The sequence below is a fragment of the Kogia breviceps genome, chromosome 7, assembly GCF_026419965.1.
Source record: "Kogia breviceps isolate mKogBre1 chromosome 7, mKogBre1 haplotype 1, whole genome shotgun sequence".
Lineage (NCBI taxonomy): Eukaryota > Metazoa > Chordata > Mammalia > Artiodactyla > Physeteridae > Kogia > Kogia breviceps.
Window position 1 is genome coordinate 7,663,519 of NC_081316.1, and position 18,202 is coordinate 7,681,720.

Below are 18,202 nucleotides of genomic sequence, written 5' to 3' on the forward strand. Positions count from 1 at the left end.
GGTTGAATGTGAGAATCCGGGCATCCACAACACCAGCTTTTTTTTTTTTTTTCTTCGACGGCTGCGGGAAACCTCCTATGGTGCTGGGCAGGCCCTCATTTCCTCATCCTCACTGGAGGATGAGACCAGGCTCGACGTCCCGGACCCCTGGGTGGTCGCGTTCGGTGCTGGGCCCTGAATCTCGGGCAGCTGGAGGTCTCCACCCGCCCCTGCTACCTGTTTCCATGCTGAGCCCGTCTTGCTGAGGCCCCTCTCCTTGACTTGCTCATGTGACGCTTTGATTTGGAGAAAGGACCTTGTCGTTATCTAAGATGATGTTTAAATATTTTCCAATTGTTCAGAAGTGTAATCAAGATGGAGAAAACAGGCAAAAGCATGTAGAGTGCTGAAAATGATCGTGGAGAGACTGAAATGGACCAGACGTGGCCCAGCTTGGGCTGTGGGGCGGGTATCATTTTAGCTGTTCATCTGGAGCCTCATGGGGTCCAGGAAGTGGCTTGGGGGTTGAAAGAGAACGTCTAGATTCCTCCCCGCTTTGTTTTTTCTCCCCGCCGCCGCAGGAACAGGAATTCTGTATCTAGAGCTGGTTGTGGTTTCCGGTCTGGGTGGATTTCCAAGTAGAATTCGTGTTCTTTCTTGGTCCCTACACCCAGTTTGGGTAGGAGAAGGCTCTGGATCCCCTTTGCTCCTTCAAGCAGCAGGCCCAGCCAGGCCAGCCTGGGACAGCCGAAGTGGCGAGTGCCTTTTCCTTAGACGAGAAAGGCATGTTCAGAGGGCAGGTGAGCTTGGGACAGTCCCACTGCAGATGCCGGCCTCCTGGGGGACACGTGGTGCTGGGTCATGGGTTCTAGGCTGGTTCCCTCCTCCAACCTCGAGGGGGGAAGAATATGTCCCGAGATACACAGGGCCCTTCTCCTGCTTGGAGCAAGGCCTCTCTCTACTATCTGTGGACGTGGCGCTTTAGTTGCATGGATGGAGCTGTGATAGTTTAAGACTTTGAGGTGATCGTTGTGTGTTAGCCAGAGGGAGGAAAAGTGCCCTTTGGGGAGGAAAATGGTACGGCCCTCCTCTTCCGTCTGGCTGTCCCCATCCCCCCTTCCCTTCAAGTGGTATCGCCCTGGAAATACCTATGCAATCCAGTCTCCCTAGGAGAATGCATGGAAGCAGGGGTACGTGCAGTGTATGATACAAATGCTACAGCATATATATTGTATATATGGACATATGCAGTGCGTATACACACAGAGTAAGAGATTAAATCCCGTCTATATATCTATGAATAATATCCTATATATTTATACATTTCTATGTTTAAATAGATATAAAAATAGAGTCTATAGAGAGCTGGGAGAGCAGCGGGAAAGCCTGTCGCTTGAGAAGAGGGAGGAGGCAGAGCCTTTGCAGGGGGGCCAGGGAAGCTGGGCAGGCAGGGTTTGCTGGGAACGGGGCCTCCGACCCGGAGTGTTGGAGAGGAGGGGAGCCGGGCCCTGGCCCTCTCCGTGCACTTTCTCTTCTTTCCCGCAGGCTTGGTCTGAGGTTGGAAGGAGGTACTCAGCCCCTGAGCTCCCCCTGAAGTGCCCCCCCTTAGTCCCCGCCCCCCACAAGCCTACGCTTGGGTGGTCACTGCTGCTTGGCAGTAGGATGTGGTCTCTGACCCCTGGTGGAGGGACCACTGCACAGTTTCCCCAAATACCCTCCCCCTCACAGGAATGAGCAGCATTTGTGGCCATAGGAATGGTGCAAATTGGACCAAGAGAGGTCCAGGAAAGATGCCACCCGCTCGCCCTTTAGATGCTTTTTTTGCTGCCCCCTAGAGGCCAAACCTCTGAACTACAGCCGTCCTGGCTTCCCTCACCCACTCCATCCATCGCTGTCTGCCAGGGCAGCATGGCCAGCCAGCGCTGCCCACCATCCAGAGGCTTTCTGGCCAGGGCAGGGGGCATCAGCTAACTGGGAAGGGTGAGAGAGACATATCTGCACACTCACAAATTCAGTAGCAACTCAAGTTCAGAAGCAGGGCTTTGGCCCAGCCCACTTTGCACAGCTGCTGCTGGCTGTACTCAGGACAACGCTCTTCCCTCTCCGGCGCGGAGGCCCAGTGACCCCCTCACACCACCGGCACCGTAACAGGCAGGTTTAGTTCACGTACACTGTTCTGATTCTGTGACTCGAGGCAGAGGCTAAGCCGGATGCCCCAAGCTCATTCACTTCCTCTGGGGAGGGCACCTTCCTGAGTTTGTCCCTGCTCCCACCCCTAGATGGCAGGGATGTCTGGGGGCCCGAGGGGGCACTGGTGCCACTGGCAGCATGACGGAGGGCTTGTGCAGCCCTGACAGAATCAGAAACCCGTTTCACTTCCAGGTTTCTCTCGATCGTTCCTTTCCCCGGGAGGTAGGGGAGGAGGGGCTGGAGGGGCTCCAGATGATGGGAGACGGAGGCTAGAGGCATCCTCTGCTCTCTAGACCAGCCTCTGCCTTTTGGCCTTCAAAGGCGCTTATCTCCCATCTCCGAGCCTCCTCTGACCCCTGTCCTACTCTTCCCTACCATCTTACCAACGTACCTCAGTCCCCAGCAGACATCCCCGTACCTACAGTCTGGGGCGGGTCTGTTCTGACAGTGCCCACCTCTTCTCCCCTCCACGTCCACCTGGGTCTCCTTGAGCCACAGCTAGCTGCCAGCCGGGCCTCCAGACACCCTCCAGTGCCTGGCTCAAGAGAGACCAGGCCCGGCCCGAGCCTTCCTCCCTCTGCGGCGGACCAGACCCGTGGCCAGGGGATGAGCATCCCCGGGTAGCAATCCCACAATGCACTGTACCTCAGAGAGAGCGCGCACCGTCATGGGGCATCAAGGGCGCCGGGCCCTCCCTCCAGAGGAGGACAGCCGGTTACAATACTGCTCACGAAAAGACAAGGGCCAGGCTGCCCTCGGGGCACCCTCAGTCTCCACTTTTGTCTCTCCGGAAGAGCCAGCAGTCTGATTCCGTCTTTTTCAGCCCCGTCTCTCTCCTTCTCTCCACCCCCCACGCTGCTGAACCGTTTCATTTCAATCACAAAGGAAAAACACAGTGGGGGTGGGGGGAATACCTAGGAGTCTATTATCACATACATATTAATATGTTAATACTTTCTTTCTTCAAAAAAACAACTCTTGATGTTATTATTTTGCAGACTACGCTTTATAGTACCTGTGTGACGGGACCTAGAACACTGGATACAAATAGAGCTATGTTGGTTTATCATGATATGTACGCAGAAACTTTCCTTCTGTCATATTATCCTTGTAATGTAAGGAGATTGTTAATAAAAGCATTTAAATTTACCCACGGAGGTCGAATCTCTGCCTTCTTGCCTCTCCCGGCCTGTGCTCAGGGCGATGCCGAATGAGTCCCATGCTTGGGTGTCAGGTGAGATACCTGCTGCCTGCCAGGTGGGAAGGAACTGGAAGAGGCCTTTCAAGTCCCTTCCTGCTGTTCTCTCACTTTTCCCCCCGTTCGAGTCCACTTGCACCAGGTAACTTACATGTCTCACCCACCCGTCAGGCCAAAAAGAGGTGTCACCAAAACCATTTAAAATAAATCTCTCTGCCCTCACACACATTTAGCCCACAAAAATCTCAGATTTTATTGCAGGTAAACGGCGTTCTAATTCTCCCTCCAGCGACCTCGCATGATTCTCCACTGGCAGACTCAGTGCCCAGGGAGGGGGTCCTTCCCCAGTCGTTTGCTAATGGCACTGGTCTGGGGGTGGGTGATAAGTGACGGGTTTTCTTTTTTAATTTTTTTAAATTTTAAAAATTAATTAATTTATTTTTGGCTGCGTTGGGTCTGTGTTGGTGCGCGCGGGCCTCTCATCGCGGTGGCTTCTCTTGTTGCAGAGCACGGGCTCTAGGCGTGTGGGCTTCAGTAGTTGTAGCACGTGGGCTTCAGTAGTTGTGGCTCACGGGCTCTAGAGCGCAGGCTCAGTAGCTGTGGCGCACGGGCCTAGTTGCTCCGCGGCATGTGGGATCTTCTCAGACCAGGGCTCGAACCCGTGTCCCCTGCATCGGCAGGCGGATTCTTAACCGCTGCGCCACCGGGGAAGTCCCGGTAAGTGATGTTTTCCCCAAATTGTTTTAGAAAGAAGATGGGTATACATTCAAGAAAAATATGGAAAAGTGGGTGTATCGTTTCCTCCCGGATGCTGAACCCTCCTCCTCTCAGCCCCTTCTCACCCCAGACCAGCTTCCTGTCATGGGCCTTCCCTCTCCCTTTTTCTGCACCTCTGCCTTCTCAGTTCCCGCCATCTTCCTCCCAGCCCCTAGGTCACCCAGAGGCTTCCTGTTGTGAAGGCCTTTCAACAGTCTCCATAGAATGTTGGGGTTCTCTTCTTTTCCCAGGGGATGGGGGGGGTGGGAAGGAAGGAGCAAAGGGGCACAGCTGTCCATGTCTAACCAGCTCTGGTGAACCGGGGTCAGCCCCGCCCCACTGCTGGCCATCGGATTTGACCCACATTTGCAGCTGGGAAGCAAGGAAAGGAAAGATATTCCACCTGCGCTTGGCTGTGAGCTCGGTCTCCCCAAAGTGGGGCTTGGAGGGTGTGGCCAGTGGGGAGGGGTCTGGTCCACTCCCTCCCCTCCCTCTTCTCCCCAGCTTCCCTCTCCAAGCTGCAAAAGACAATTTCACCCCAGAGAGAAGACTCGGGAGACTGGCCCGAGGACCCACAGGTCTGCTCTGCGACCACTTCTGCAGTGAGCTTTGGAGAACACAGATCTAGTCGTGGTATTCTCTCTGCTCAGAAGCCTCTAAGGGTTTCCCATCGCTCTTAGAGTTCAGTGCAAAGTCCTGATTGTGACCCATCAGCCCTGCATTGCCCAGCCCCCGCCTACCTCCTGGGCTCCCGTGCTCTGCTCTGCCTGGGCTCCCTGGCCTCCTCTCTGTTCCTCAAGCTCACTGGGCTCTTTCCCACCGCAGGACCTCCCAGTGCCCTGTGCCCCCCGCCCGGGATGGATTTCCCCAGGATGGTAGCCATTCTCATCTTTTAAGTGTCAGCTAAAACACTTCCTTCTGGGGCTTCCCTGGTGGCGCAGTGGTTGGGAGTCCGCCTGCTGATGCAGGGGACGCGGGTTCGTGCCCCGGTCCGGGAGGGTCCTGTGTGCCGCGGGGCAGCTGGGCCCGTGAGCCATGGCCGCTGAGCCGGTGCGTCCGGCACCTGTGCTCCGCTGCGGGAGGGGCCACAGCAGTGAGAGGACCGCGTACCGCAAAAAAAAAACAAAAAACAAAAAACAAACAAACAAAAAAACACTTCCTTCTGGGGGGGGGGTCTTTCCTGACCACACCCTCTAAATAGCCACCCTCAAGGCACTATTCATTGTTCCTCCTGAGATTTTCATTCATAACACGTTATCTCACTTTGGAGCTGTGTAATTATCGTGTGTGTGTGTGTGTGTGTGTGTGTGTGTGTGTGTGTGTGTTTTCTATGTCTGGTTTTCCTCCTCTGTATTGTAACGCCCATAAGGGAAAAGTAGAGACTTTTTATTTATTACCACTGTGTGCAGCTCCTGTCACATACAGGCACCTAATCAGTGTTTATGGAAGGGATGAATGAATGAATGTAAATCTCACTTGCCTGATAAAAGTGCAAGCCCAGCAAAATGTTGTATTGGTCACAGTGGAAATCCCAGATTCTTCCACCTTGCCTGTCTCTGTCTCGGTTTCCTCATCAGACTAGGATGCCCCAGCACTTGACACCCGGCTACACCTGGCCTTGACCCAGCCCCTTCTCTACAAAGTGGAGGCGGCCCCTGAGGTGCCTACTTGAGTTCTCCTCCACTCCAACCTGCTCTTGTCCTTTGGATAATGTTCCACCCCACCCAGGCAGTTATTCCGAGTTCCCCCAGGGAAGAGAACTTTTCCAGCTCCTTCCAGAGTGGCAATTCTGAGTCCACGGTTCCAGGTAGCATTGTGAAACTACTGCCTACGCATCTGTTATGTTTCCAATAAAGACCCTTGGCCACTGGCTCTAAGTCAGAGCCTGAACTTTAGGGTTAGAGTGGTACCAGGTTCAAGTCGCCCCCATGCCTCTTACAAGCTGTGAGACCTTGGACAAGTCATTTCTCCGAGTCTGCGTCTTCAGGGCTCCATACAGAGCAGAGGCTTAACAACATGGTGACCACGTTCATTATCATCGTTACTGTTACCTCTGACATCAGGTTGAAGTAGATGCTAGGAAGTTTAGGGTTCCCTTCTTTCACCCTGAATCCCAGGGTCTACCCTGGATGAGGGGTTGCCTGTGACTTTTAATACAGAGCTACCCATACCTATGCCACAGCTGGCTTGGAAGACCTCTGCCTGACTCACCTTTTCCTTCTCAGCCTGGAGAGAGAGCCTCAGGACACCTTCTTCTGGCCAACAGCTCAACTCACCTGGCTCTCGAGGGAAAAGGGACTGCAAAGAGGGTTGGTTGGTTGGTTTTTGGCTGGAAGAACAGATTTCTCCTCCTCTGTCCCTGGTTTGAATGCTGAGTTTCTGAAACAGGGTTTCTGCCATCACCCACTCGCCCTGAGCCACCAAGAATGAGTGCTGGGAAATTGGGATGGGAAACCAGGCTCCAGCAGAGTCTGCCTTGAGAAGAGACCTCACCTGGCTGAGGACAAGCCACCAGTAGACTGGTTTCTATGGTAACATCTGGCTTCCAGTCCTAAGACAGCCTTCCTCCCACCTCCTCCCAGGTAGGCACCTGCCCCCATCTCTAGCTTTGGGAAGCTGCCAAGGTCCCTGCCAGGGACCATCCGTGCTGGCTCACCTGCAGGAGATGAGGGAGGGACACAGGGGGCCTCTTCTCCAAGGCTGACACCGAGAAAACACCCAACCCCCTAAATCCATCCACGGCCACATCCCATGGCTCTGTCCTTGCCAGGCATCTGCCCAGGGAGGGAGACAGGACAGATGCCAGGGTTCCAAGCTCTTAAAATGTAGGGCTTCTAACTGGCTCTGAAAAAATAGAAACTCTTGGGTGGAAAATTACCACCGGCTCCATTAGCAATTAAGCAAATGAGAAGAGGCTGACTCAGAGCCTCAGGTAACACCGCATACCGTCTGGAGGAGCGGGTGGCTGTCAGGACACCAGGCCCGGGGCAGGGAAGGCAGGTACACGTGTACGTGGGTTTAGTTCATCTTATGCCTGAGATTGGAGGCCAGAGATACATGTGAAAAGTCTCAATTACCAAATCACAAAACGTTCAGACTTGAAGAGTGATCATTTTTGTCCAAATTTATTTTACAGATGCGTGGGCACAAGCCCAGAGGGAAGTGACGTGCCCAGGGCCGCGAAGGTGGCAGTGACAGAGCCCAGCCGGCTTGCAGGTTCTCAGCTCCTAAATGCACTGCTCTAGATTTGAGCTATTTCATTGGCAGGAGCAGAGTTTGTTATTTAAGGCTGTTCAGGGGAAAGCCCCATATAAAACGATTCCTGAACTCTTCTTTTTTTTTTTTTTGCGGTACGCGGGCCTCTCACCGCTGCGGCCCCTCCCGTTGCGGAGCACAGGCTCCGGACGCGCAGGCGCAGCGGCCACGGCTCGCGGGCCCAGCCGCTCCGCGGCACGTGGGATCCTCCCGGACCAGGGCACGAACCCGCGTCCCCTGCATCGGCAGGCGGCCTCCCAACCACTGCGCCACCAGGGAAGCCCTCCTGAACTCTTCTTGCCTCTTCCATTGCTCTTTTATATAAACCCAGACTCTCAAATATTAGGTTTGGGCTCCAGGAGCCATATTCATAGTTACCTGTGAAACATAGTCTACACAGTATTTGGCTACCTGGGATAAAATCCACTTCTATTTAATTATGGAAATTTAAATCCTGGCTGTAATTAAAAGATAACAAATATGTATATGATATAAAAATAAGGAATCACATGCACAGACTTGAAAAGCAAAGCCTTTCTTTATGGCTCATTTATCCGTTTTAAGAGCCTTTGATTTTAATTCCATGTGACCTGGCTGATTGCCTACTGACTTGAAAATTCAGGCCCTTCCCCTGGCTTAATGCCGGAGCCCCTTCTGGAAGCCAGGGCTGCAGCAGCCACCAGGAGGGCCTAAGATGACAGGATTCTGGAAGTTCTCCTGTCCCTGCCCACCACCTGGAGCACAGGTGAACCCCAAGCCACTGCCCTGACTCTTCCAGTGATGGGAGTACCACTTTGGGGGATGTTAGAGAAGGTCTCTAGTTTCCACCTGATTTTTCTTCTTAAGAATAAAGTTAAATCCCCAAGAGGCCTTGCCCAAGAATGTTCACAGCAGCATTTCCTCTAACGGAAAAAAAAAAAAAAAAAAGGAAAAGAAATACCTAAACATACGTCAACAGGAGAATGGGACTGTGCTATATTCATGCAATGGAAAATAATACAGCAGCAAAAAAAATAAAATAAAGGTAGTAGAGCTCAATAAATGTGCATGGATAAAGCTCAAAATTTTAATGTAGAGCAAAAATAATGTGATGCAATTTAAAATTAAAAACACGAAATATTCTACAGCGCTCAGGGTTGACATGTACAGGTAGTAAAACGATAAAGAAAGGCTTGAGGTGAGAAACCCTAAATTCAGGATGGTGGTCTCCTGAGTGAAAGGCTGAGGGGATTGCAACTGTATTTGTCAAGTTTTGTAAAACTTGGCAGGGGTTCACGAGTGTTTATCAAATTATTTTTTCTACATTTTATATGTCTAAAATATTAAGTAAAAGGGAATAAAAAACACCAGGCAGCTGACCCTGTTGGAAATTATTTATTTACCACTGCAAGACTTTTGCTCCAAAGTGTGACACCAGACACGTGACTACGATATCTCATGCGTCTTTTTGTGCTTCGGTTCATGATTGCAAAACAGACACACACTTAGAATTGACAACAGGAACACAGGCAGCAAAAACAAATCACAAGGACTGGGTCTCTCTTTTGGTGGTCCTCACCTCCATTTGGCTTAAGCTGCCCAGGACTCCTTTACATCCCAAAGGAATTGCCCCTGAAGAACTGCTCTCCCAAACTGTTCTCTCTCCATAGCTTTGTTTGGGGTGGTTTGCCACTGAATCCACACCAAGCGTCACATCTCAGGTTGAAATGGACAGATGCATGCAAGGTCTTGATCGATAGGCACTCAACAAATATATACCGATTTGAGGCAAGGAGTGAGTTGCAGATTAATGAGATTAGACTCCCAATTCTCTACCCCATCGCCACGTATCTATGACACAGCCAGATGACCTTGTGGGCGACAGCCCAGCCGGAGATGGTTTCTCACTTTACTTTCACCTCTGATTCATGCACTTCTTAGAAAATGCTTCCCGGCAAAGGACAAGGTGTTCCTTTCAAAAAACAAACAAACAAACAAACCCATCAGATGCGTTCACACAGACTCAGTTACTCTAATTTGGTAGTAAATTGCAAGTGTATCTGGTACAAGGTAAGCTGATGCAAAGATTAGTGAAGTTTTTTCATCTGGCAGTCTGATGTCTCTGGGTAATTTAAAATTCACTGAGATGGAGCTTTGGTGGAAAAGCACAGTTTTTATAATCTCGTCTATCGTTAATTACATTGACATAGTGAGCTATAAATTGTCATTAGGTGAACGGTAATACTCAATGTCATGAAGTTCTAGGCCAGCTGCTGAGGTGTCTGATGACTTTGCCATCGAGAATGCAGCTAGGACTCTGATTTTTATGCCATTTACATGAAAATGTGTCTTTTCCTGCCTACTCCCCTATCCAATCTCCGTTCTTTAATTCATTCAACAAATATTTATTGAGGGCGCATGAGTCAGTTCTATTCTAAGCGTTTGGAATATGCCAGTGAACACAACAGGCAAAAACCCCCGCAAAATCGGTCTCATTTCTCTACCACCTCGTTAACTGAGGTGATGGCTGACAGCTGACATGTGAGGCAGTGACATTTGACTCCCATCAGAGGCAACTTTTAGTTTGGATTCTGGAAAACTAAACCTTTGAGATCCAAAGAAATGAATGCCTTATGATAGAATGACTGTGGGTGGAGTTGATATTCTGGGATTAGGGGCCCCGTGAACTCACCTCAAACATCCCTCGGTGTGACTGTAAGGCAGGTGAATGGACTTATAAGGAAGCAGAACCCATGTCTCCTGATTTTAAGTCTAGAATCCAGACTGTTTTAGATTGGAGTAGAAGACGTTACCAAGAAGAGAGTACTGGTCAGCTTACATAGGGAACGTTTCGTTCTGTTTCAGCATGACAACCAGAAAAGGGAGAACAGACTGGTGGGGGTGGGGGGGTCTCAAAAACATGTCGTAGGAAACCACTAACAAATGCCTTGCCTAAAAATACTTGGCAGACGGTGGCCAGCCTTAATGGGAGAGGTCTCCAGTTACGTGAAAGAATTTCCCATTTGAGAGGGATTAGATATTTTTCCGTTTCTTCAGGGGATAGGTGGAAATTATTTCTAAATGCTTTTCTACTTCTGTCCAGAAAGGGAAAGTAATGACAAAAAGGTGACAGGTCTCTACTCAGATTCTCAGGGAGAGACCAAGAACGATTTGACTGGTTAAAGGACTGAAGGAAAGGAATTCATTTTTAGGTCAGGGGCCCAGAGTTTAGATGTCAGTATTAAGGAGTCCAAATGTAGAATCCATGGTTCTGGAAATGCCTGGGATGATTCTGGCACTTTCCGGGCATGGTCAGTTGCCAACATGAAGCTTAAAGGTGAACTGCTGGTGGCCTCGGAGTTTGTCTCTAGCCAGGGATGCCTATAGCTATATCAAGCACAATTTCATCTATGACATCATTCACAGAGACGGAGCTGCCACGTCACTAGTCCTATTCTATGGATGGTCAACAACAGAACCCAGGAATCCCGGTTCCCAGGCGAAGATTATAACCGCTCAGCAAGGCTCATAATATTATTAATGATGTGGACAGCTATTTGGAATAATCAGGTAGTGGTTTGAAACCTAGCTGCTCATTATTTACTAATGAAAGTGATAGGTCCTCAAGACAGAGGGACAGGGGCACATTTGCAAAAGACCTCATTTCCTTCTCTACCTCCACAGAGCCAGACTAAATTCATATGTGCCCCAAACTGAATTCCTCCTCAAGTGGCTGGTAGACCGAGAAGAGATGCGTTTGACTCAGAGGGTCACTTCGGTGATGCTGGTGGACACGACAAGCAGCATCCGGTAGCTAACGGGAGATCCCACCTATTCCTGGTCAGGGAAGGTCTCCCCAAGTATAATATAGACTGGCTTTGAGATGAAACAGTACAATGATTCAATAGAAAGCACAAAATTCAGTCCAAGAGCAGGATCTGAAAAGCACAGATGAAAACATTAAGAATTCAAATGATGACATTAAAAACGGAGGCTCCTAAATTTTATGCCAACAGTTGAGAGTCCAGCATTGGCACCGGCAGCCCCAGGGTGTCGGGGGCCTGACGAGGACTGTGAAAGCCTGTCTGGGATGTTGAGAAAGGGATCTCTCCGAGCGCGGTGCCCCGACCACGGCATGCAGACTACTCTGTGTGTGTCAAAAATGCAGCCTCCTGGGGTTCAGCCAGGATCACGGATTCGGAATGTCTAAAACAGGGCCTGGGAATCTGCTGGTGATTCTTCACACACTAAGGTTTGAGAACCGCTGGGTTAGTTAGTGCCTTGGGCCAGTAGCACGATTTCACGCGGGCTAAGATTCCGTCCGCCCTGACAATCTCTAATTCTTATGAGATGATCCAGGATACATCATCTCTGTCAGCCTTTTTGACACACTCCTTTGGAAAAAGCCACATTCCTTGCATCCGTGATTCCCCAGATTAAGCTTTCTCTGCATCTGGCCTGACCCCCACTGCAAAACCCGCACACAGACCATATATGGTAAGCGTCTCTTCAATAACACAGGTAAGCAAGACGCATGCCTCCTGACCCAGATGCCCCGCCTCTGCCCTGCCCTGCCCTGCTTGTTTTGAAGAAACAGGCGTGTGATAGGAGAGGAGGAGGGTCCCGGTCTCCGCACACACGTCTGTCTTCTGGTGTCAGGGTGCGAACGGGGCGCGAGAGGAGGTCGCAGAGGACAGTGGGGCCGGGGGCGGGCTGGGCCCGAGGAGGGCGGCGGCCTGGGCGGCTGGCTACAGCCGCAGCTGGTGCCACATGGCGATCTGCCGGCGCGGGTTCTTCAGCATCTCCTCCCAGTGGCTGCGCTCGGAGCCCGAGGCGTGCAGGCCCAGGCTGCAGCGCCCTAGCAGGCAGCTCTGCCCCTCGGCGCCCTGGCCCAGCACGTCCAGCTCCACACTGGAGGCCCGCAGCAGGTCATCTGGCAGCTCAAACATGATCATCTCGTTCCACACGGGGTTGATCTTGTGCTTGGCGCGTTTCGTCTGCTTCTTCTTCAGCTTCCGAGCCTGGTGCTTCAAGGTCACCTTGACAGAGACATCTGGGGAGAAACAGGGGGACAGAGGCAGAGAGGAGGGCCGAGAGTGAGCTTCTGGGGCGTGGTGGGGCCTGGGATGATACTCCCTCTTGGGGACGGAGAGACAGGGTCTCTGGCTCAAGATCGGCACCGAGGCACCCTCTCTACCATCCCTCCCCCGCCCCCCTCACGGGCCATGTATTCATTCAACAGCTATTAAATGCCCACCATACGGCAGACACTGATCTAGACATGGAGATACGGCAAAAGCTCCTGCCTCAAGTGTGGAGAACAGACCATAGCACAATAGATATGGCTGGTCATCTGGTGGCCCATGACTGGGTCACGCTAAGGTACAGCCAGGAAGGTTTGTCATGAGCCCTTCCGAGTGCCTTCATGTCCCACATCAAAGCAGGCCCAGGATGATGGCTCAGACGTCCTGCAGCTTGATCTTAAACTCAGACCAGAAACACTAAGCCACCCCTATGTCTTCAGCCCCTTGGTTCTCCGTCCAAGCGTTTTGGTCTATTCCTAAGATAGTAGGTCTCCTGCTGGTTGGTTGAGTTCTTCTCATCTGTTCTTTTGCGGGTTTTACTTGAGGATCCTGACCTCATGGGGAGGGTGAGGGCAGCCTGCCTTGACCCCCGGTAGAGCTCTCCATCCCAGGAGACTGGCCGACAGGCCACTAGACGAGCTTTCTCTAACATCAATGCGGCTCAGGACTCAGACTGTGTTTTCATTAGGGTTTCCAAAGCAAATGTGAGAATAATTGTTACTCTGTATTTATGGCTATAATTATCACCCCCAGGTGGTTAGTTTGTTATTTCAGCAGAGATATTTGAGAGATAAACTGTTGAGCTGTAATTGTCCTGACAGGAGCTATAAAAATGAAAAGAAAAAAAAAAAAAAAAGGAGCAGGAGACAAAGTATTGTCTGGAGGGGATGAGGAAATTGCAACGAATTCGGACCTTTGGCTCAGACCAACTCTTCTGATTTCATTCACCAAAAATCTCTTGCTCAGGGCTTCCCTGGTGGCACAGTGGTTGAGAGTCCGCCTGCCGATGCAGGGGACACGGGTTCGTGCCCCGGTCCGGGAAGATCCCACGTGCCGCGGAGCGGCTGGGCCCGTGAGCCATGGCCGCTGAGCCTGCGCGTCCGGAGCCTGTGCTCCGCAACGGGAGAGGCCACGACAGTGAGAGGCCCATGAACCACCAAAAAAAAAAAAAAAAAAAAAACTCTTGCTCAAAGATTCTGAATGCAGAGGCAATTCTTTATTTGTCTGCTGCTATAAATATCTATTTATGTACATCCTGCTCTGAGCACTTGGCTCCGGGTCCAGGTATCGTAGGGCTGACCAATGTTGCTTTTCTGCTCTGACAAGAGAGGCTGTTCGGTCCTTAAGACTTGGGGCCTGTGCTGGGGTATCCAGAAGGAAAAGCCAAGGCTTCCAGAGTGCTGAGGAGATGTCTATTTGGGTGTATGCACAGACGCTGCCTTAGCCTGCGCACCCACACGCCTTCTGCTGTCACCCCCACTCAGCTGGCGTAGGCATGGCAGGCTGGCAAAGGCTGGGAAGAGAGGGGGGCCTCGGGTGGGTGTGGGGAGTAGGGTGGTGGCTTAGCTAAAACTGGGGAAGGAGAACCCTGGCTGCCCGGCACCTGCCTGGAAGGTGGGTCCAGCCGCGTCTGGTTGACGAGGGCTGGGCTGAGTTTGCCCTACAGCCCAGACACCCCACTCCCTGGCTACAGTCTGACCCTTGGCTTCCTCTGACCCATGGGTAAGGCTGATTCTTCTCGTGATGGATCTGCAACGTGGGGAGCCCCAGGTAGCTCATTCCTGGGCCCAGTGGGTGGGACTGGCCCGGGAGTGAATGGATGTGAATGTAGAGAAGTGAGCGTGTCCTTCCAAATTGGTTCGTATGTTTGGGGTGGAGGACACAGCTGAGGCTGATTCCACAGACGTACTCATGTTCTGCATCCCTGCTCACCTGTGCCCACTGCCTCCCAGGTGCCACCCCCCTCTGCACAGATTCCTCGCGGTGGGAGGGGCCCTAGCTCCCCTCTCACACCTCACTCACCCTTCCCCAGGAGCTCCTTGGACTGATTAGCGTGGAGGTTCTTGGCCTTAATCAGCACCACTAGGAGGCGGTTGGCAGCCGGGAGGTAGCTGATGGAGAGAAGGACCTCTCCCGTTCCTGCAGACGGCTCCTGAAACAGAAGAGGGGATGCAGGAGGTGAGTCTCATTTAGGGATGCCTTCTGAGCCCCTCACCATCGCTGAGGCTGGGATCCACTAGCCTTGTATCCAACAGGCATCCTGGAAACATATAGCCATCAGTACTGCTTTCTCCACCCTCGCAGAAGGGAGCAAGGCACAGAGGAATTCTGTGTAGCACGTGTTTCAATACGAGTTTTTTTCCTTTGCCACAAAACGTGATTTTCCAAATAGTTTATATTCAAATCCAACATACAAAACAGATCAAAGAGGTGCCATTCAGGATGTGGCAGGGCCAGGGGGCCTGGACCCCCTCTCACCTTCATCACCCCCGCCCCCGGCTCCTGGGGCATCTGTATAGAGCTCTAGGGTTCTAGGGAACAGAGTTTGAGAACCACTGCATTGACCGATGAGGTCCCTGGGGCAGCGGGCTGCCGTAAGACATGACTCTGCTTGAAAAAACAATCCCTTCCAAGCCCTGCAGGGCTGAGAGGGTCAGTAACGCCACGTACTAATGCTGAGCAGGGCCTGGCTTGGTAACACAGTAACTGATTTGCAGGAGGTGCTGATGCCTCCGGGAAGCATCCAGCATGTCCATCCCACAGCTGCAGCTTGACAGAGTGTCTCCACTGAAATTCCTACAAGAGTCTGCTTGGAATTTCAACAAATCCATTGAGGGAGGAGAACGAGTGAAAGAGACACCACAGGAGGCAGGTCACAGCCCCAGGGTAGCCCTAAGAGTATAGACTCTAGAATCGATGGTCTGATTTCAGTTCCAATCTTACCATTTACTAGTTGTGTGACCTTAGGCAAGTTATTTCTCTTTCCAAAACTTTCATTCCCTCATCTGTAAAATGGGAACAATAATATCTCCACCCAATGGGGTTGTGAAAATTAAATGAGTAATTATATAACGGCTTAGAACAGTGCCTGGCACACGCGACAGCATCTGTCCCCTTGCTTTGACGATTACCATTAGTTACCAAGCAAGGACAATTACCACTTCTTGAGATGATTAAGTGGGAACATTGTTTCTGGGTGAATGAGAGCCAGTCTGTGTTTAGGGAGTGAAGCTGGATGGAGTAGCCGGCCAGCCCTCTGCCGGGGTCACACCTTTCATCCAGGAAACATGTCTTCAATAGGACCGCAACAGTTCAACTAGCCCTAAGTGGCTAGTCATGTGATGGAATGATTCTGGAAGATGCCAGGAATTTGGTAATGGCATTTAGGGTGGCAGCTAACATTACACACTCTGCCCTGGGTGCAATGACTGTATCTCTCCCCCGAGCCTTCATCTCCACAAAGCCGTCCCCAGCACCCAGCACACAGCTGACACACAATACATATTGGTGAGAAGGAAGGGTGAGACATCCCATTTCATCTTGACAACGAGAGTAAGAGGGATACTGACCTGGTTCCCATTTTAAACATGAGACCCTGACGCTCAGAGAGGGCACTTCACTGCCTGAGGTCATGAAGCCCGTAAGTAGCAGAACTGAGCCTTGAACGGGGGTCTGGTCTGATAGCAAAGTCCAGTCCTAAACCCGTGGTCCTCCAGCATCCTCGGTGGACAGACCTCTCGTTTCACACTAAAGGAACCGAGTTCAGGCATGTGTACTGAGGGGTAGCAGCAGAGCTGGGACGGACACCAGCCTCCCGATTCAAGATCACTTATTGGATCCACAGTTGTTGGCCTGGGCTGTGGCCACAGGGTGGCCAAGTGAGAGAACCCTGGACCCATCGGCCCGTGAAGGGCTCATCACCTCTGTGTAGGGAGCCAAGAGCCCCAGATGAGCCCAGCTGGCTGTGCCACAGCTGGAGAATTTTAACAGCCTCTGCCCCCTCGGCTCTGCTGTTTAAAGTACCTGCTGACAAAAATAACCCTCTTTCTTTCTCCATCTTTTCTCTGTTTTTTCCCACGCCCACCTCCCCTGCGTCTTTTCTCTCGGGCTCTCAATGCATGATTCCAGCTGCCCGTGGAGTGGGTCACTCTGTGGTCCCTGGTGAGGCACATGCCGCTTTGGGCTTAGCGTCTTCCGGTGAGAACTGGGGCACCGCAGGCACCTCCTTTAACCCATTCTGACCAAGAGAAGAAAAACATGTGGGCTACAGCAACTGATGGCTCCACCCACTTTGTTCAAATCAGCCCGCACCCTCCAGCTAGTGGGGGCAAGGGGCTCCCTAGCCTGGCCTCGGGGTTCTCCCGTACACCGAGAGACCCATCTCAGACTTCTGACCCCGCGCTGCCCTCTGAGCCTGTTCCCATTCGTGGCAAAAGCAGGTCCAAGTGGATGTGCGAGCATATTTGCGGGCCAGTGACAGCTACGCTGAGTGTGATGATTCGGGTGGATGAGCCGTGAGGGCAGGTCTTCTGGCTTCACCACTGCCGTGTCCCCAGCTCCTGGCACTGTGCCTGGCACATGGTGGGAACTGGGCAAGGTATTTGTGGAATGAATGAATAACTTCTGTTCTTCTAGGGGAAAGGATGGAAACAGGTTAGGTGCCTGGGATTTCTGCCCAGGTAGGCTGCGTTTCTACCACTGTGGAGCAGCACCAAACTCTCCAAAGCCCTGGGGTGGAGCCCCTCCATCTCCCGAGGAAGCTGGTTTACCAGCTGAATAAACCGAAGTGTCGGGTTCCTGTTCCCGGGGGGGCCCAGGCTGTGATTCCACACAAGTCCCAAATCACACACTAATTAGAGAGTGTGCTTGGGAACAGCCTGGGTCCAGCTGAGAGTGGCTGTCAGTGTTTATCAATTTTCTGAGGCTGGGAAAGAGAGGAAGATAAGGCGAAGAAGATAGCATAGCAAAAAGTGGAGCAGGTGGGGAGTGCAAGCGTACTCTCCCCTCCCTCGGAGTTCATCAGGAAAGGCGCCTGCTGACTGCGTCTCGTGCGTGCATTGTCGGGCACTTACATCCCACAGCGGCAGGAGGACAGCCCAGGATTTACAACCAGACTGACCTGACCTCAAGGCCGAGCCTGCCAGGTCCCAGGTGGGAGACCCCGCGCGGGTCCCTGAGCTACTCTAAGCCTCAGTTCTCTTGCCTGTAAATGCCGTCGTCCCGGTGTCACTTCCGCCTGGTTGATTAGGGACAGAACTTAGGTAAAGCTCGAAGCATAGCAACTGATGGATGGTAAAAGCTCAAAACTTAATGTCTTTGTTAGTATTTTTATTACTCCAGCATGGGAGTCAGCAAACTTTTTCTGACCAGATAGTAACTATTTTAGGCTTGGCAGGCTATACAGTCTCCGGATAAGGCACCGACCAGCTGGTTGAGAGACTGGTCATCCAGAAGGTTCCCTCCGGGCACCATCATGGCAGACCCTTGGATGAGGCCTGGACCTGGGGCCCTAAATAGCCACACACTGTCCTGCAGCCCTGGCCTTCCTTGAACCCCCTCACTGTCCTGGCCTGTGGGGAATGATGGTTTGCTCTCCAAGGAACCTCTCCCTGAACAGCGAGGCATCTCAGCAGACGCTTGTTTCCCACTCGTGGCTTCTGCAGCAGCAGAGGGGTGGGGAAAACCATCCCAGGCTACAGCCAACACCCCCTATAGCCCTGGTCGCTGCTACAAAGCCCAGCACGAGCACCGCTGCACATCA

General features: G+C 52.0%; 1 protein-coding gene across 1 annotated transcript in view; it reads right to left on the reverse strand.

The window, feature by feature from the left end:
• Nucleotides 1–8,733: 8,733 nt before the first annotated feature.
• SYT13 (synaptotagmin 13) overlaps nt 8,734–18,202 on the reverse strand; it is a 42,888-nt gene continuing 33,419 nt past the window's right edge. The window contains exons 5-6 of the mRNA XM_059068637.2: nt 14,464–14,593; nt 8,734–12,410 (exon numbers count right to left, since the gene is read on the reverse strand). Coding sequence (XP_058924620.1) covers nt 12,106–12,410; nt 14,464–14,593 — 435 coding nt within the window. The 3' untranslated portion in view covers nt 8,734–12,105. The remainder of the gene's footprint in view (nt 12,411–14,463; nt 14,594–18,202) is intronic.